This window comes from Odocoileus virginianus, chromosome 34 (assembly GCF_023699985.2).
Source record: "Odocoileus virginianus isolate 20LAN1187 ecotype Illinois chromosome 34, Ovbor_1.2, whole genome shotgun sequence".
In the NCBI taxonomy this organism is placed as follows: domain Eukaryota; kingdom Metazoa; phylum Chordata; class Mammalia; order Artiodactyla; family Cervidae; genus Odocoileus; species Odocoileus virginianus.
In genome coordinates, this window is record NC_069707.1 from 30980537 (window position 1) to 31000469 (window position 19933).

General features: G+C 42.2%; 2 protein-coding genes, 1 long non-coding RNA gene and 3 other non-coding genes across 10 annotated transcripts in view; 1 reads left to right on the forward strand and 5 right to left on the reverse strand.

Moving 5' to 3' along the window:
- Positions 1-5203: 5203 nt before the first annotated feature.
- RPS12 (ribosomal protein S12) lies at positions 5204-8231 on the reverse strand. Its single transcript, XM_020884363.2, has 6 exons — positions 8185-8231; positions 8009-8059; positions 7719-7835; positions 6889-6991; positions 6348-6449; positions 5204-5296 (listed from the first exon to the last, which is right to left on the reverse strand). The coding sequence occupies exons 2-6, from the start codon at positions 8020-8022 to the stop codon at positions 5234-5236; spliced, it is 399 nt and encodes a 132-aa protein (XP_020740022.1). The 5' UTR covers positions 8023-8059; positions 8185-8231; the 3' UTR covers positions 5204-5233.
- On the reverse strand, positions 5425-5554 carry LOC139033080 (small nucleolar RNA SNORA33). The gene has a single exon (XR_011485715.1). It is a non-coding gene; the product is annotated as a small nucleolar RNA SNORA33 (small nucleolar RNA).
- LOC139033084 (small nucleolar RNA SNORD100) lies at positions 6530-6606 on the reverse strand. The gene has a single exon (XR_011485719.1). It is a non-coding gene; the product is annotated as a small nucleolar RNA SNORD100 (small nucleolar RNA).
- On the reverse strand, positions 7425-7497 carry LOC139033077 (small nucleolar RNA SNORD101). Its single transcript, XR_011485712.1, has one exon. It is a non-coding gene; the product is annotated as a small nucleolar RNA SNORD101 (small nucleolar RNA).
- Positions 8232-10648: 2417 nt separating the features above from the next.
- On the reverse strand, positions 10649-18616 carry LOC139033044 (uncharacterized). The gene is made up of 3 exons (XR_011485668.1): positions 18416-18616; positions 13409-14355; positions 10649-12737 (listed from the first exon to the last, which is right to left on the reverse strand). It is a non-coding gene; the product is annotated as an uncharacterized lncRNA (long non-coding RNA).
- Positions 18224-19933, forward strand: part of SLC18B1 (solute carrier family 18 member B1) — a 30619-nt gene continuing 28909 nt past the window's right edge. For 2 of the 5 annotated variants that reach the window (XM_070461666.1, XM_020884376.2), the window contains exon 1: positions 18227-18448. Coding sequence is in view for 2 of the 5 variants with exons in the window: in XM_020884376.2 (XP_020740035.2) it covers positions 18406-18448 (43 nt within the window). In the remaining 3 variants the exon portion in view is untranslated. Of the gene's footprint in view, positions 18449-18597; positions 19641-19933 lie in introns of those variants that run through there. The other 3 variants (XR_002312238.2, XM_070461668.1, XM_070461667.1) reach the window with 3 other exon arrangements.

Genomic DNA, 19933 nt, shown 5'->3' on the forward strand with positions numbered 1-19933 from the left:
TATTATTTTTTCAGACTCTTAGAGCCATGTACCCCATATTGTGATAGGATATGTTTCTCTGCCCTGCTCCCTACAGGAGAGTTGGAGACAGGGGAAGTTCAGACAATTTGGCACCACCCTAGTCTAGAAAAGGCCCAACTCAGGAGTCATTTCTGTTGCCAGGAAAAAAAAAAAAAAATAAGAAATTAAAGTGTCAAAAATGGTTGAGGAATTTAATCCTATGAATAGAACCCTCAAATTAACTAAACATAAATTGGCAGTTCAAATCTACTCATCCGACAGAAAATATTTGAGTGCCTACCACACCAAGCACTATTCTAGGCACCAGAGATAGAGCTGAGAACAAAGTCAGTGCTTCCATGGAGCTATACCTTCGATTACAATCCAGAGTACAGCTGTGACTCTGATGCTTTCGAAATTATGCCCATTTTTAAGAATAGGCCTGCTCTGAAACCTTGTGGTCAGGTGGCTTCAGATAAATTCTTGGTATAGTGGCAGAGAAAGAGCCTTAATATACAATCCACTATCACAGAGCAAAACCTCTTCCTCTAGAACAAGTAGAATTTCAATTTCTTAGTTGTAGTTAGTCACCACTATTGACCTCCCCAGCTAGGGAGTGTGGATTCTGCAATCTCAAGACAAAAAAGCAAGCGCAACCAGAAATAGTACACTAAAGCCCAACATTTTTACAGGGGTGGGAGAAGACTTTTTCTACCAGGAGCTTGCAGTCTAGTCTCTGCCTATCTTCGCACGGATAGGTCGCTCTGACACTAGCTTCTTAGCGCCCTCTGCTGGCCAGGTCTGAATTCAGTCTTTTAAACCTGTCCTGATGCATCCAAGTGCTGTTTTTATTATTAGACAAACCACGTGTTCACAAAACATAAAAAAATTGTTAAAGCTTTATATTAATGCTACTTAAAATTAACCCTAAGAAAGTGTTGTACCATTCTTTCATTTCTTCAAGAATTTTTTCTTACTAAAAATGCAATGCACAGTAAAGGAAAAAAAAAAAGAAGCAAAACACCCACCTTTCCAGAAACAACCATTAAAACCTTGATGTATAACTCTTCTGCAGGGATGTGCCCTTACAGTCCTTTCTTTTTTAATTTTTACAAAATGTGGTCTTACTGTACATTTTCTGAATATTGCTTAAAAATATACTGACAAATGCCCTTCCATTCTGTCCTTAGAGCACAGTAAAATCCCACTAAGAAGATGTACCCTTTATCATCAGAAAATGCAAAGTTAACAGAATCTCCCAGGTTGGCAGAGCCACAGAATAACCACCAGTCTCTATCTTCATGTTTCACAATCCAGTTTAGTTCCTTGACAGTAAATTTGAGGCTCAGATTCTACCTATAAAAACACTTGAGTTTCTTCTCCTGTTCACTCCCTTCCCAAAGCCAATGTGCCACTGAAAACAAATTAGGGATGTATGTGATGAAGGAAGTCACTGAACATAAGTCAACACTCTTAAGGAAGGTACGCTTCATACAAACTAGGAGAGAGCTTAGAAAACTGTCCATTTTAGTGCAGGTCTTAAAAACTCAGGGTAACCCACCTCCCTCATTTCTAAGACTTTTCAAGCAAAACCCAGGTTGCAATGCAATTCTAATCAGCAGACTGTGACTCGGCCTTGTAGGTTTTGGATAACAAGCTTAAGTATCTCACACGTGATAACACATTAATTTAGGTGCGCCTATGCCATCTGAAGGCAACAGCAACCCACTCCAGTACTCTTGCCTGGAGAATCCCATGGACGAAGGAGCCTAGTAGGCTGCAGTCCATGGGGTCGCCAAGAGTCGGACACGACTGAGCGACTTCATTTTCACTTTCATGCATTGGAGAAGGAAATGGCAACCCACTCCAGTGTTCTTGCCTGGAGGATCCCAGGGATGGGGGAGCCTGGTGGGCTGCCGTCTATGGGGTCGCAGAGAGTCGGACACGACTGAAGCGACTTAGCAGCATGCCTTCTGATATTTTATGTAGCCCAAACTCTGATCACCTTCTGGGAAATTCATCTTCGACTTTGATCGCCAACTACCCCTCTACCCCCAGCACCTGGCCACCTGAGACGATTCAGACTTCACCCAACAGGTTCTCGCAGGAGGGTGGGAAGATGTGGGGGCCTTGGGGACACCTTTACAGCCCAGCCATGACACCTCCATTGCGCTTAGGTATCACTGCTGCAAACTCTGCCTTGCAGATTGAGCTTCACGAGGACCCCAGCTGGGACAATGCCCTACCCCTGTGCCATCATCCTGCCCCATCCTCAGCCTAGAATGAAGACCAAGATCTTATTTCCCCTCCTTGGTTAAAATACCACCCCTTCCCACTATCAATCAAGTGTAGGGTGCATTCAAATCCTGCTTGTGCCTAACATTGTCCTTGAGCCCAGCTCTTTGCACACTCATCTACAAAGAAAATAAAGCAAATTCAAACACCGTGTTAGTCTTCAGTAAGACTAACAGATATTTCCATGTTTCCAGGGTTTGTAACACCTCTGCCTATAAAGTGGTTTGTCTCAAGAGGTATCAACCTGATACAGTGTTTTTAGTTTTTCTATGGATGTCCTTGTGGTTCTTTGGTAAGAATTTGAAGTGGCTTACCCAAAACACACATGCTAGATATTTTAATAAAATCAAGACCAGACCAAAAAAAAAAAAAAAAAGAACAGGAAAAAAATCCAGCACGGAGGTTTTCTCGCAGCTCAAGTGAACTGGGAGTCTCACTGTCCCTGGGAGATAAAAACAGTATTGTGTAATGGACTTCCTGGAATTCCTTTGGTAATGCCATTTTCCCCACTGAAGACACTGCTTCTGCCTGACATTTTAGATGGATGAGCTCCCTCACATAAACCTGGGCTTCCCTGGTGGCTCAGATGGTAAAGTGTCTGTCTGCAATGCAGGAGACCCAGGTTCAATCCCTGGGTTGGAAGATCCCCTGGAGGAGATGGCAGCCCACTCCAGTACTCTTGCCTGGAAAACCCCACGGACAGAGGAGCCTGATGGGCTCCAGTCCATGGGGTCACAGAGTCGGACACGACTGAGCAACTTCATTTTCATATAACTACAGACATGTCACAACCAGAAGTCACAAGTCACAACTATAATTCTTAGAGCTGGGTTTTGAAGGATGCACTTCAGGAGAGAGAACACAGGTTATGAAGAACATCACTCCACTGCAACCAGGCAGTGTGGATCCAACACTGGGGCCATTGAAACCTGGAGTCTATGGGCTGTGCAACAAGGCAGAGGTAAGCAGAGGACACTCGGGGCTCTGGCTTGGGAAACACAAGCCTAGGAAAGCTACTCAGTCTAGATCAACAGCCCTTCCTCTAGCTCTTCCAAGTCGCCGTCATGTCCAACTCTGCAACCCCACGGACTAGCCTGCCTTGCTCAGACTATGGAATTATCCAGGCCACAAGACTGGAGTGGGTAGCCCTTCCCTTCTCCAGGGAATCTTCCCAATACAGGGATCCAACCCAGGTCTCCCACAAGGTAGGTGGACTCTTTACAGCTCAGCCACCGGGGAAGCGCCTTACTCTTACACAAAGGGACAAAATTCAGTTGTTCAGTCACTGAGTCATGTACTGCAGCTCGCCAGGCTTCTGACCATCCATCATCTCTTGGTGTTTGCTCAAACTCAGGTCCCTTGAGCAAGGGCTCTATGCAGTCATCCTGCCCCAGGATAGACAGGTGGCGATGGACAGGGAAGCCTAGTGTGCTGCGGCCCATGGGACTGCAGTCAGACACAACTGAATGAGCTGAGTTCGAAAGCCAACAAAGCCTTCCTAGCACTCATTTCGAGACGGGCCAGTGAGTCAATGTGAAAATGCACACTGCAGTAATTCAATTTTTTCCGAGCCTGAACGACACCCTTTCCCACAAAAAATTAAACAGAAATATGGTTTTCCCACTGCATAAACACACTCAAATGGCACCAAATGCAGAGAATTTATTACGACATCTAAACTAGAATTACTTTTCCCATGTGCCCTGTCACTGCGTAGACTGGTAAACTAAGGGAAACTCAAAGTACCCCACTTGGTTATCTATGAGGGAATTTCATATTCCTCCTATCTCAACTTGACTCAGGCTAAGTACAGTCACCATTACCTCTCCCTGAGAATTTTGGGGACTTGAGTATCTGGAAGCACGTTTCTGTGCCTGATATTTAAAGAAACCGTGATCTACCCTAATGAGCATATACAAAAGCCCCACAGCCTAAATCCTATTGAAAGGTTGTTGCTGAACGATTAGACGCGGGATTCTTGGCCTCCGGAGGAGACGAATTCAATCCGGGGCCAGAGACGAGGCTGGATCGCTCAGAGCTTTTGTGTAATCAAGTTTTATTAAAGTATAAAGGAGATAGAGAAAGCTTTTGACATAGGCATCAGAAGGGGGCAAAAGAATACCCCCCTCTTAGTCTTTAGCTGTCTGTTATATAGTCACTCACAGTCTGTTAATGAAAAGGATGTCATAAAATTTAGAATGACACCAGATAATTCATCCCTGGCCATAAAACGATTGACTTGAATCTTGTAGAAGGGCAGAATACCAATAATTTCATTTACATAGATTAGGAGAACAATACCTAAGTAAGTAAATTTAGGCCATTTGGCAGAACCAACTTGAAGATAGAGTCTGGGGTTCATTAACATAGCTAAAGACAACATTTCCATACGAAAAAGAAACGTATTGGTCAACTCAAGGTTTGAGAGTAGTTAGCTTCAGGTGAGACCAGGTGTCATGGCAACACAGCACTTTAAGAGAAACCTCTTTTAAATTTGTATAGAGAAGGAAAGACATATCGCTGGTTTGTTTCTTCCTGCTGCTTAAGAGAGATAAAAATGTCTGGCACCTGCAGCTTTTTTTTTCCATTTGGAGACCCCTGGCCTTCCTGCCTGTTACCCTCTCACTATCCAGTCCCCTTTGTACTTTGCTGATTTGTCCAGTTCACTTTTCTAGGTTACAGTTTGGCTTATCAGTCATAAATATCCACCCAAGAAAACCCTGACCATCACCAAGCCTATCTTCACTTGGGCTCTTCTACTTGCCAACTGAAATTACTTACTGATTGGGAAAAATGCTTCCACTTAGAAACCAGGACAAATAGGATGCATCCAGTTATTTTGCAATGAATCTTTTGTCCTTCATTAACACAGACTTTAATTTTACTGCCCCAAATAAAAAGCCAGAGATGAAAAACAAGAGCTCAGTTTTTTATTTCATCATTTCTTGCATTTGAAGTACTCCTCGATGACATCCTTGGCCTGAGATTCTTTGCCATAGTCCTAAAAAACAAATGTGATTTTACTAAAATTTTCAAACTCCCAAGTTGTTAGCACTACTAGTTACAGTGAAGCTTTAAAAACACACAAAACACAGCACATCTTCTGAAGTATTCCCCACCATTAAAAAGCCTTGTAGCCATTTTCAGGGACCTTAACGACCTCAATGTCTTTAAGGCTCGTAACATGGCTTTCCTATTGCCAGCATTTTCTAAATTTCTGCAGAAACACATTCAGGTAAGCAGATTCTTTGGCTGGCTTAATTATGGCTTATTTCCTTTTCCTGTAAGAAACTCTCTCTACATCTGTTGAGAATTACACATTTGCTTTTAAGTGATTTTTGACTCATTACAGGGTTAACTCATTATTGACCAGGGGATTTTTGCTGAAACTAACGCCTGTGGCCTGACCAAAAATTGTTATTTCATTTACACTCTGAAGAATATTACATTCAATATTTATATCTGATACAATCGTATTATCCAGCACCATGATTTTCACTTTCAATATCAGAATCAATCTCTAAGATGTTTTTGCTTGTTTTGAATCTGACCGTGACACGGGAGACCCGGGTTTGATCCCTGGGTCAGGATTACCCCCGAAAGGGAATGGCTAGCCACTCCAGTATTCTTGCCTGCAGAATTCCATGGACAGAGGAGCCTGGTGGGCTATAGTCCATGGGGTCACAAAGAGTCAGATAAGACTGCATGACTAACACACTGAAAAACAATCATCTCTGAGACACTAATGTCACTTGAACAGAAGGTAGCTACATAAAACTCATCCAAATATTCACACAGAATTCCACATGTGTCATTTCTGACAATTTTACCATAACATGTTTGCGTTTGTAATAATACACAAGGATGGGACAAAAATATAACCACAAAATATAATAGTCATACTTTGTAAATGAACCCTCAATCACTTTTAAGCTCTAAAAGTTTTGCACGGTAATGTAACTAGTATCACTTCTCCAAATATACATTAATACATATCCCGTGTTAAGCATGGTTACCCAGTACATTTATCCCAAACATAAATATCAACTTACCTTAACTACCACACAACTGCAACCAACCACTTTACGGGGTTTTCCCTCTCTGTCAATTTTACAGAGGCCTACCCATTCCCCTAGTTTCTTGTTGTCATCAACCTGTTAGGGGAATAATAACAAAAATAAATCACCACACTAGTTGGCACTAATACTACTGACAATACACTAGATGAAAGGTGGCTGGAGTCAGATAGGGTGACATGGCAGTTTCCTCACCGCGGTTCAGTAGAGGGAGCCAGTTGTCATCATGTACAGCCCCAAGAAACCTATCAATACCCTAACGCAGGTTATTCTGTATCAACATAAAACCAGCATTTAAATCCGCAGGAATAAAAATGCTTCCCTAGTTTTAGCATAGTCAACAAATGCCAAGTTTGTGACGCTTTTCAGACCTGCAGAAAAGAGGTCTTTACAAACTTTCTCTGGTATGACAAAAATCATTATGGATAGCCTTTAAGTGGACACAGGTCTGTAACTGGCCTAATTTACAATAAGCTAATTTGGTTTTCACAAAAGCTAAATCCAAGGAGTAACTTACTTTAATCAGGTTGATCTGATGCTCAGCACAAAGGGCCTCCACCAACTTGACATACATGGGCTCATCACAGTTGGATGCAAGCACACACAGATGGGCCTGGCGCCTGAAATGCAAACCCAACAGCAGAAGCTGAAATCTGGGTCTAAATCTACCTGCAATCTGTAAGAGAATTATCTTTGCACTAGATACTGGCAAAAACCTAACCACACATTGGAGAACACAACTTCAGTTTGACACAGCTGCCAGAAAGCATATATTTCTTTACTTCCATCGATAAAACCACCACCTAATCTTCAATAACTTGTATATCTAAATTTCACATATAGCAACTGTTCTAACCACCCCAAAGACCTCACTGAGTAAATTTCCAAGTATTTCTCATCCACACTGACCTCTACAGCTGCTGCTCTTACTAACTTCATGCTAAATCTAAATGTTTCTGCCACAGTACTTTAGTGGTTTAAGTCTCCAAAGTGCAAAATGAAGGTTCCCATCTCTTCCATAACTAACAGTGAAATCAGCCCCCAAAGCTACAGGTTTGTCAGACTACGAGATTTCACTCATAGAAGGAGTGAAGGGGTATCCGACAACTTAAGTCATCATTCAAACACTGTAGTTCTACTTCAAGAATCAAACGTTCATCCCCATTCAAAACCCACACACTCAGCGGGCCATTAGAGTTCTGAATTGATACCTTTTCCTATGTATCCTGTAGAACGGATGTCATTCAGAACTTTTGTGCTAACATCATGAAACTTCACGCTTTCTTCCCTCGGCTGCAGTTTTGTTCCGGTTCCAACACCCCACAGTATTGAGACTGATACACGTACTTGTCTAAAGCTTTCGCGGCTTCGCGAATTCCACGTGCTAAGCCATCGTGGATGAGGGCGGTCTTCAGCACCTCTTGCAGAGCAGTATTAACGTCCATTACACCTCCAGCAGCAATGCTAAAAAACAAGAATTTAAATTTTTAATTCTCGCCCACCATCTAACGCCTTGGATACGGCAGTCATCAGCAAGGTAAGCCAGATGCGCTTACGACTCGACGGCACAACTAGAAACCACGCTACCGGGTCCAGGCCCACGCCTTGCCCGCCCCACCACCCAGCCCTGGGCTCACCCTTCCTCGGCCATGGCGGTGGGTTACGGGTGGAGCCGAATCTTGAATGCACTGCAAACCAAACAGCAATAAGTTAGGTAAAGAAACGACCCCGACTAGCCCCACATACTCAACGCCAACTCCAAATAAAATGCAGCCACGCTGCATAACCAACACCTCTACTTTGCCTAACTCACCCCGAGCCTCCGCCTCCGCGCGGCTCCGCGGCGGCAGGGAAAGAGAACGAACGCGCCCGCATGACGGTATTTAAGGGTTTCCCAGGACCCCTGGGCGCACGCGCACTCCCTTCTATGGAAGAGCTGGCTCTGGCAATGCCGGGCCTGGAGAATTTCTGTTTCCGGATTGAGGCGGTCCTGAGACAGGACTCCTGCGAACTTTCTGACGCTGCTCGGCCGGCCATTGGCTCACGAAACAGGCACTAACGCGGGCAGCTTCTTAACGTCATTTCCCGCCGGAGGCGCGGCCTGCAGAGAGCCCAGAGAGCCTCTACGGAGCGCGAGAAAGGCCAGGTGCTCCTGTCCGCGCGATCTTGTAAAGCTCCGGGAGTCCCTGCAGCCCCGGCTGAGGAGGAAAACTAGTTTTAACCCTTTCTACGCCCTAGGTGTAATTTCCTGTCGACCCGCTAACTGGGCCTCCCTGAGCGGCACCCTCTCTCGCTTCGTTTTTGAGTCATTCTGAATGTTCGTGAATTTGTCAGTCTGTGGGTGATCGCGCGCGTGCTTGTGTGTCTGTGTGTTTTTCTGAAACGACAGCCAACACGCTTTCGCTGCTTCTGAAGCACATCCCAAATCCCACTGTCCTGACCAGTGTTAAGTGAAACCCCTGGCCAGCCTAGTGATTGGTTACGGTTTCCTAATGTAGTTGGTTGTAAAAGAAGTTTTGGTTTGGGGGTTTTTGTTTTTAGGATTTGGGTTTTTGGTTTTTTGGGGTTTTTTTTAAACACTGAATTGCCCCGTGGATTCGTAATCCCGCCCAAATCGGGATTCAGCAGGTGCATTTGAAACATAGTGTACCAAACATAGGGACGGGGTCTGGGAATACAGAGAAGAAAACGTAGTCTTTGAGAAATCCGGCGTTAATTTCGCCTTCCAGGACTGGTGGAGTTAGTGGAATCTTCTCTGAGAAGTCAGTTTTAACTTTGACTTTCTCGGAAAGCAATATTCTGAATTTTGCGTTGACCGACCATTCCCCCACCGGCACCTCCAACGCTAATACATGAAATACAGCCTGATGTCATCAGTACAGTCCTTTTTCTTGTGTTCTAAGTTCCTCTTCTGACAAGTAGCCCAGACAGCAGTTATTAAGCGTTTGATAGGTGCTAGCACCAATGCATTTAGCGAACAACGAAGAACAAACAGATAACATTAAATTCTTGAGTACTGTGAAAAAAAAAAAAGACTAACATGTTCAGAGTGTGAGGTAGAGTTAGCCAGAGTAGTGATATACTGGAATTTTAATCCATGTTGTTCAGTATTAACTTTCAAGCTTTGTTGTATAAATGTTGAACCTACTTATTTCCATCCATAGCTCATCCTAAAAAATTGTTCACCTACTCAATTATTGAGCTTTTTTGGGGGGGGGAGAAAACAGTTTATAAAAATGAGTATATTTATTCCTGCTGCTCTCATATCTGTGGTGAGATTAAGATTTGAGCCAAAGTTGATAACACCTGAAGGCCTCAGGGGAGTTAATAGCTAGAGTCACTCTCATACTGGCAGATTGTAACTGGCTTGAATAATGTACACAAATATGTGTCTGAAATAACCTATGAAAAATAAATTCTAAAGTTTGTGTATTTTAGAAACATTAATGATAATAGGTAATTTTGTTTAGATGTCAGTTTATGTACTAATTATTATATTTCCTCTCTTAAGTATCATTGAAACTTCACGTGGTAGTGGTGGTGTTAGCCCTTTTAATAGGGAAAGAAACTTAGGCATAAGGAGTTCCCAAGCTACACAGCTAGTAAATGTGGCAACTGGTGTTTGAGCTCAGTTGACTTCAAAGCTGATGCTTCTAACCCTTCAGCCATTTGGATGATTGCCCAAATGTGGGAGGGAGGTCAAGATTTCAAAGATAACTCCTGACATCTCACATTTGGCAATGATACCACTGGTTCTACCTTCATCGTGTAAAAAGTCACATAGAGAAAGGGAATATTGCAGTGTCAGGCAGAAAAAGAGACAGCAGTAGAAATCTGAGTTTCTGAATCATCTAAGTGTAGATGTATTAGTTTGCTAGGGCTGCCACAACAAAGTATGGCAAACTGTTAGCTTAAACAACAAAGTTATTTTCTCATAGTTATGAAGACAGGAAGTTTGAAATCAAGGTATCTGCATGACTGGTTACTGCTAGGGGGCGGAATCTTGTCAATGCCTTTCTCTTAACTTCTGATGTTCCTTCATTTGTGATAGCATAACTCCAATCCACATGATGTTCTCCCTGTGTGCATATCTGTCTCTGTGTCCAAATTAATTATATATAGAATAATTCTATTTCCAAATAAGGTCTTGATATGGGGTGCTGGGGTTGGGACTTTGACCTATGTATTTTGTGGGGACAGAATTCAACCCATGACAGATGTCAAAAAAGAAGGGGATGAAGAACAGTTTAAATAATAGGAAAGATCTTTGTGTTGAACTGCAAAAAGCTTTACTTGGAAGACCAAAGCTGGGAACAGAAGCTAAACCAGTGCACAGGAAAGATTTTATATCATGGAGTGGTAGGGCCTAGCTGAGCTGAGTTCAAATTCTGGCTAACTCTGTGGCCTTTGGCAAATGGCTTTTCTTTTTCTGAAGTCAGTAAAGTGGTGATAATACTAGAATACTGTGAGGAGTAAAAAGAGATAATTGTTTAAAGTGTTCACCACTGCCTGTGAAGTAGTAGCTGTTGTTCAGTCTCAGCCATGTTCGACTCTTTGTGAACCCATGGACTGCAGCATGCCAGTCTTCCCTATCCATCACCATCTCCCAGAGCTTGCTCAAACTCAAGTCCATTGAGTCGGTGATGCCATCCAACCATCTCATCCTCTGTCGTCCCCTTCTCCGCCGGCCCCCAATCCCTCCCAGCATCAGGGTCCTTTCCAATGAGTCAGCTCTTCACATCAGGTGGCCGAAGTATTGGAGCTTCAGTTTCAGCATCAGTCCTTTCAGTGAGTATTCAGGGTTGATTTCCCTCAGGATTGACTGGTTTGATCATCTTGCTGTCTGAGGGACTATCAAGAGTCTTCTACAGTGAAGTAGTTACTTAACTTATAAAGAACTGCATAGGAGAATACATGGAAAGGTTCTTAATATAATCTTTCTCTTGTCCTAAAGCATCTAGCATTTAGTACAGTGACTTACATATTGGAATCACTAAACCAATGTGTGCTAAATGAATTCATGGAATGAAATAAGATTAAAGAAGCATCTGGGTAGTCAGCACACCAAAAAGAAAGCCAAGTTGACAACTACTGTGACAAATTAATGCCTTTTGTGAGCTAGTTGGAGGCTATGGGAATCCCAGAAAACCACTTTTAATTTGAAAACTTTTGTTTTCAAATGTTTCCACTTTGGAGAGTAGAAATAAATATAATGGATGGAAATGGAAACTAAAAACATGAACACAACACAAAACTGTTCTCCCGCTAGAGCTTCAGAACATAGGTCTAGCATCAGCTTCTGTAGCATGTGGTTTTAAACATATTGAAGAAAAATAATTGTAGCTGAAAAACAGCTGTAGCTGAATCCTATTATATCAAAGGATGAATCAAAGGAGAAAGAAGTTGGTGAGAGGAAACAGCATTAAAAAGAATAAAATAGATGAATGAGAGTGGCGTGGAATAGATTAATAAAGTCTCTAAGTAGCAGTTTGTAAAAATAATATGTAAGTTTTCTGAAGTCTTCCTAAACATGATCCTTCAGCCCTTGTTTTCCTTGCTAGCAGATGCTACCCAGAGCTTTCTGGCTGCGGTTGCTCACCACAGGCCTGGTTCAGGATTGGTAGGAACAAAACAATTAGAGGCAATACTTAATGCTCATGAATAAACTATAAACCAGCAACATGGGCAATTATAGGCCAAGTAAATAATGGCTAATGGAGCACACCCTACACTCACATTAAATTTATTCACTTGGCCAACAAGGAGGACGTGGGTGTGCAAAATTTCAGCTCCCAACACTGCTTCCTATCGACCAGATCTGCTGTTATCTGTGTAGCTTTTTTTTTTGAAAAATGGGTCCTGATGCTCTAACGTGTACTTGACAACTGCAGTTTTTATTGGAGAATCACTGGAATGAAGCCAGGTCCGCTGCCGTGCTTAAAACTAGAGCTATATTAAAGGGCAGGCGGGGCGGAGTCGGGGGGTGGGCAGCTTCCCTGGTGACGCAGGCAGTAAAGAATCTGCCTGCAATGCAAGAGACCTGAGTTTGATTTCTGTGTTGGACAGATTCGAGGAGGGCATGGCAACACACTCCAGTATTCTTGCCTGGAGAACCCCCGTGGGCAGAGGAGCCTGATGGGCTACAGTCCATGGGGTCGCAAAGACTCTGACACGACTGAGTGAATAAGCACTCACGTGAAAGGCGGGGGGAAGTCCTTCTTACACAACCAGTTTAACCCCAGCAGAGAAGTTAAAAGGCAGACTGGTGGTTAAGAGTTCTTCATATCGATTCCACTCTGTATTATTTTCTGGCTCTGTAGTCTTGGTCAAAGTACTTCTAGTCTCTGGGTCTCAAAAGTGCTTCAGCTGTAAAATGAAGTGAAGAATTGATGAGATGCTCTTAAGCACATGGTTTGGACATTCTATGTCATCATTGAAACACTAGTCTTAGCTTTTAGTAAATGCTGAGCATCTATGTGGTCTGCCATAGTCATTTAAGACTTCAGCCACATGACACTTAGCTGTAGTTGCTGTCAGCTTCCTTCCTGTGTCTCTGGATTACAAGTGGTTTCTTTATTTGTAAATGACAGCTGTTCCTTTTTTCCATTAGGACAAGTAAGCATGTTCAGTATAGAAAATTTGGATAATATTGTATCAATTATAGTTCATTGCATGCAACAGAGTAACCTATGGTCTACATAAACCACCCCCCACTACCACCACTTCAAAATGAATATACTATAGAAAGCAACTAGTTGGCTCAGAGAATAAAAGGGTTTGCTGAGCAATCAGGTTTAGGGAATGATAGAAACAGGGTGACTCCAGAGATTTTGGTTACAGGAACTTTTACAAATTATTTTAATTTAGTGCTTCTCAAACTATCTGGCTAACTATATGACTAAATGAAGATCTTTCACCCAACCCATCACAGTCAAATAGTTTAATAAAATACAACAAATATTAATTACTAGTGGTTTTGCAAGACTAACCCTCTTGCAGATAACAAATGTAAGTCTGAAAATTTTAGAAACAACTACCTGAAGATACTGGAGGATGGCCGAAAGCAGACTGGAGTGGAGAGTGGGGCTGGAGACTGACACTGGGAGAAGGCATGGCCCCGGCTGCATTCCCGTATTTATGGTTTTAGTGTGAGGGGGCCCCGGTCACAGCTCACAGTCAGAGGTCCTCGATCTGACTGCCTTGAAAAGCAGAGGACAGAGTTTAGAGCAGACACAGCTGCTGAAAATGGAGGGGAGGGGTAGTTCCAGAAAGGAGAGAGCCAGGATTCTGTGTAGGATTCTGTGTAGTCAGTTCAGTCGCTCAGTCATGTCCGACTCTTTGCGACCCCATGAACTGCAGCACACCAGGCCTCCCTGTCCATCACAAACTCCTGGAGTTTACTCAAACTCATGTCCATCGAGTCGATGATGCCATCCAGCTATCTCATCCTCTGTCATCCCTTTCTCCTCCTGCCTTCAATCTTTCCCAGCATCAGGGTCTTTTCAAATGAGTCAGCTCTTCACATCAGGTGGCCAAAGTATTGGAGTTTCAGCTTCAGCATCAGTACTTCCAATGAATACCTAAGACTGATCTCCTTTAGGATGGACTGATTGGATCTCCTTGCAGTCCAAGGGACTCTCAAGAGTCTTCTCCAACACCACAGTTCAAAAGCATCAATTCTTCAGTGCTCAGCTTTCTTTATAGTCCAACTCTCACATCCATACATGACCACTGGAAAAACCATAGCCTTGACCAGACGCACCTTTAAATACTCAGCTAAATCTCTGATCGGCCCCTGCACACCTGTGTATTGTTTGTCATTGCTGTTGTTCAGTCACGACGTCCTGTCGAGCTCTCTGTGACGCCTGGCCTGCAGCACACAAGCTCCCCTGTCCTTCACTGTCTCCCGGAATTTGCTCAGACTCATGTCCATTGAGTCGGTGATGCTATCTAATCATAAAGTTTGAGTCAAGCTAGCTTAACTCTGCAGAAATTAGAAAAGAAAAACCAATCAATATTCTTTGAAAGAACACAAGAGAATCCAGAGTTTCCACAATGTATTATTCATGATACATTATTTTTCTCTTATTAATTAAAAATACAACTATTTAAAGCAAAAAATGCTTAATGAAGACTAGAACATAAATAATTGGCAGTTGACACTGGATAACTGGACCTATGTGGTGGTAAGGTTCTCATGCTTTGCATGAAGTGCTGCAATATTAACTCAAAATAGACCAGGAATGTTAGGAATGTGTTTTGAAAATACGAAGCAACCACTAAAAAGTAATACCAAATAACATAGCTAAAAACACAATAGATAAATGCCAATGTAATTCCAAAATTTGTTTTCAATTAAACAAAAAGACCATAAGAAAGAAGAAACTAATTTAAAAAAAAAACAGATGGGAAGATATAAAACAAATAATAAAACAGTAGACTTAGGGGACTTCCCTGGTGGCTCAGCGGTAAAGAATTTGCCTGCCAATGTAGGAGAGATATGGGTTTGATCCCTGGTCCAGGAGGATCCCACATGCCACAGAGCAGCTAAACCTACGTGCCACAACTATTGAGCCTGTACTCAAGCCGCAACTACTGAACCCACGCATCACAACCACTAAAGCCCCCACGCCTAGAGCCTGTGCTCTGCAACGAAGAGTAGTCCCACTTGCCACAAGTGGAGGACAGCAGAAGCAGCAGTGAAGACCTAGCACAGCCAAAAATAAATAAGTAAATAAAATTTTAAAAAATAGTACTTAAATCCAACCATGTCAATACTCACCTTAAATGTAAATAAACTATTTGCTCAAATTAAAAAATAGAGATCATTAGAACGGATTTTTAAAAAATCAACTATATTCTAGTAGAGATACATTTTTAATATCCAAGACATGAATAGGTTAAGAGTAAGAGGATGGAAAAAGATATATACCATGCAACCAATAAACACGGGATGTGATTTTAGGCACGTAGTCCCTGGGTGGTGTGTACAGCCCTCCTGATGTGTTACCAAATAACTTATGATAAATTCATTGTCTGCTCAAATGAACAAAAGTCAGTTATTTTAATAGAAACAGGGAACCCTGATTGATACAGATACCAGGGAGAAAAATAAAGAAGGATGAAGGAACAAAGGGTTATGGGGCTGTATTTTGGATAGAGAGATAAGACTGAACTCAGAGGAGGTGACATTTAAACAGAGACCATATTAGTATTCCATTTTAGTTTGTAAAGAAAAAAAAAATGTTTCATATGTGTATGTATGTCTAGATGAACATATAAAAATATGAATAGATAGTTGTGGTAGGCTGATAATGGATTCCAAAGATACATACGCATTCTAAATCCCTGCAAGTTATTAAACATTACCTTTTGACAAAAAAGGTCCAGATGTGATTAAGTTAAAGATCTTGAGATTATGAGATTATTTTGGATTTTGTCTCAGTGAAATTGATCTTGAACTACTGGCCTACAGGGTTGTGTTATTTTAAGCTGCCAAATTCATGGTTATTTGTTACAGTAGATGCAGAAAACTAATAACATGGTAATATTTTCCATGATAACACTAAGGATCTGGAAAGAGGATTGGAGGGAGAGGTTAGATATGAGAGGAAGATAAGAGTATGAATATATGTACCACAAAATCTTCATGTAAATTAAAAATAGCTAGTTGCAAAACAAGAATATAAAATATATACAAATTTTGTATTAAACATGCAAGAATGATTGTTGATGGGGAGAGAATGGGAATAGAGGGATACAGAGAAAGAGATGACAGCAAATGAAAAATTCAGTTGAAGGATTGGAAGATGAAGTTAAGGAAACTTCTTATAAGATGGAGCAAAAAGAGAAAGAGATGAAAAGTAGAGTAATAAGTAAGAGGACCAGTCTAGCAACCCAATAGCTGCATAAAGAACAGTCTGGAAAGAAAGAACAATAACAAAAAAGAGAATGCAGTCATCAAAGAAGTAATTCAAGAAAATTCTCTTCTGTGGTTTGACGTTAGATGGGAGCGAGAATGTAGAGTGAAGTAAGACTGGAGAAACTGGCAGGGGTTAGATCAGAAAGATTCTGGAGTCCATTTTAAGAAAACTTTGCTAGAGCTAATCCTGTTTAGAATGTCTCTACAGGCTCTCCTTACCTACTTGATTTCCTAGAAGTATTTTCATAATCTTCAAGACACACTGTAATATAAGTAAACAGTTCTTCCAATGTGTTTCTCTTACAGACCTCATTGCATTGTAATAAATTGTTCATCAGTGTCTATTTTATCTGCTAGAAGGGAGTATGTATGTTACCTAAGGGCAGAGACCGGATGGGGCTCACTTATTTTTGAATTCACAATGCTTGGCACAGGATAGTAACTCGATAGTCCTAAGTTATTGTACTTTACCTTGGCCCCAAATTAAGAATTTTCCAGCCCTTAAACTTTCACCCTTCCCAAACAGTAAATCAGTTGAAGATAAGTGAAGCCTCTATTTTTTTGTGCCAGAAAATTTGTGAGGGTGAGAATAACATAGCAGCCTTCACTTTCCAAAGCCAAGCCCTTCACATACTTTATCACCACTGCTCACAGCCACTCTCCATGACAGGCGTTATAATCCTAGTCACACAGATAGAGAAACTGACCTGTGATGCAGGGTCACAGTCAGCTAGTACAGTCATCCCTGGATATCCAAGGGTATCAGTTCCAGGATCCCCAACACCCCAACACAGATGCGTAAGTCCCCTATATATAATGGTATAGCCTTTGCATATAACCTACAGCACATCCTTCTATGTGCTTTAAATCATTTCTAGATGATTCATAATACCCAATGCAATGTAAATGTTATAAATGAAATTTAAATAATTTACAAATAGTTGTTCCTGCTTGGCAAATTCAAGTTTCGATTTTTGGAAATTTCTAGAAAAAAAACTTTAAAATATTTTCAATTTCCTTCCTCCTTATTTGAACTCCAGGAATGCAGAAAGAGGGTATGTCCTGCTGAGGACAAGTGCCTGAACTTGTGCCTGAGGACCAGTGCCTCAAGCCTCTCCTTCCAGAAGTGGTTCTCCCAGCCACTCCACCATGTGTATTCAACATTCATTATAATTCTTGCAATTTTTTTTTAACTCAGAGTACTGCACATCAGTTAGCTCATTTCCAGGTTACTAATGTCTGGCTTCAGTGGTTACAAACACTATGCCCTTCACCCATTATAAAGAATAACTCACTCAATAAAAATGTTGTGGCTACTCTCCCTTTCTGAGATGGGCTGCATTCTGCCTATGGAATGTGCATCTCTCTAAATAAACCTGATTTTACTGTAAAAAAAAAAAAAGAGTCGTTATAAACCTAATTTTCTAATTCATATTTGCATTTTTAAGTTTCTCAGTCGTGTCCGACTCTTTGCGACCATGGACTGTAGCCCGCCAGGCTCCTCTGTCCATGGGATTTCTCAGGCAAGAATACTGGAGTTGGTTGCCATTTTCTTCTCCAGGAGACCTTCCCCACCCAGGGACGGATCCCACGTCTCCTGCATTGCAGGTGCATTCTTTATCACTGAACTCCAGGAAAGCCAGTTTTCAATTTTATGTACCACCTATCTTTTCTGTATCTACAAAGCTTCCTTTCTTACTCCTGGTATTCCTAAATTTTACTCATTTTAAGATAGGGGTTCAGTTATATGAAATACTGACTCTTTTTTTTTTTTTCTTTCCCATACAGAAAGAAAATGGACAAGACCTGAGTGTTTCTGGACAGGACAGGTCCTGACTCTTGCTGGGTAACAGGCTGAGCCTTAAAAAAAAAAAAAACACCCATTGCCCCGCCCCGCCCCGCCACGCCACGCCCCCGCCCCGCCCCGCCCCGCCCCGCCTCCGGGAGCTCTTCCCTCCCGTCCAGGTCTGCGTGGAATTCCGAGCCGCGCTGTCCGTAGGCAGTCCGGGATGTCTAGGCCGCCCTGAGCGGTGGCCGTCTGCGCTTCTGCTCCTTCGAGGTCGAGTCCCAGGGGCTTGGACCCGGGAGCCCAGGCGAGACCGCGCACCGCATATGGACTCACCGGGAGACCCCGAAGGCCCACGCCCCCCAGGAGGTGACCGAGAGCCGGAGGCCAGCTGCACCTCTGTGGCTTGGCTTCTGTGTCTTTAACCGCGATTGAATTGCCTTTAGCTTGGTTTGTTTTAGAGAGGTTGGAGAAGGCAGGGTCCTGGCAGTGGTTTTTTTTCTCCCTGGAAAGGGTTAAAGGTTGAACACTGGCCTGACAGGATGTGGTCTCCGATGACTTCCGCGGTTCTACTTTTAAGTAGTGTGTGTTTAAGAATGCATTCAAATAAGTTGCCCTTTAGGAAAACGCAAATGGTGACATTTCCAGCTTGTTATCCCCCCAACCCCTTTAACTCTTTCAGTCCCTTTCCTCGTCCTCTACCAAAATTTTTAAAACTTCTTAAGACTTCCTTCTGTTTCACAGATTTCTTTTCCTAGACGGCAATGGCAACCTCTGAAAACACAGAGCCATTCAAATATATTTTCTTAAATTTCTTTTCTCTCAAAACCATTTATAATTTAAAAATTGCAAATAGATTTACTGGGTGTTTGGAACTGAGTAAGTGACCTGATATCTTTAAATTAAATGGTAATTTAGCCCTGAGAATAAATATTAAATTGATGCAGAAGACCAATAATTACTGTAAAACACTACTGATTTATAGATTTATGACACTTGTTTTTCCAGGAGCTGCCATTGTAAGTATTACTTCTCCAGTTGAATGATTTAGTTTGTTTTTTCCTACTTACACTTCACTTGACTTCAGTAGTTTTTCTGCTGTTCAGTCAATAAGTCATGTCTGACTGTTTCAGATTCCATGGACTATAGCCGGCCAGGCTCCTCTGTCCATGGGATTCTCCAGGCAGGAATACTGGAGTGGCTGCCATTCCTCCTCCAGGTGATCTTCCTGAGCCAGGGATCGAATCACATCTCCTGCTTGGCAGGCAGCTTCTTTGCCACTGAGACACCTTAATAAACCACTAACACGAAGTGGCTAAAACGTGACTGAGTCCATGTAGCACATGAAGCTAGTAACCTGAGAAAGTGGGGTTCCCCGGCAGCTCTGGCAGTAAAGGATCACCTGCAATGAAGTAGGCCCAGGCTTGATCCGTGGGTCGGGAAGATCCCCTCGGAGAAGAGAATGGCTATCCACTCCAGTATTCTTGCCTGGAGAATTCTGTGGACAGAGGAGCCTGGTGGGCTACAATCCAAGGGGTCCCAAAGAATTGGACACAGCTGAGTGAGTAACACTTTCACTTTTCAACCTGAGAAAGTACATTACTTCAGAGGACAATAGCATTTGGAGAGCCCCCTGTGGCCTCATCATTCTTGAAAGAATCTATTAAGGTGAAACAAATAAGCCTTAAGGTGAAGACAAAACAAAGGATGGTTTGATAAATTCTGCACTGAAATTCTGATAGGGAACAGTAATGTAAGTGAAAGTGATATGCTTTGAAAATTGCAGTGATATACAAGGATTGTGTTACATTGGACCAAATATGCTATATTCAAAATAGCCTTTAGCTCAGCAGA

Excerpts from the sequence above, each read along its gene's own strand:
- RPS12 (XM_020884363.2), bottom strand. Across the intron at positions 6,992-7,718 it reads GCCGCGAAAGCTTTAGACAA|GCGCCAGGCCCATCTGTGTG; the intron begins GTACGTGTATCA and ends TTTGCATTTCAG. Across the intron at positions 6,450-6,888 it reads ATCAGATCAACCTGATTAAA|GTTGATGACAACAAGAAACT; the intron begins GTAAGTTACTCC and ends TTCCCCTAACAG.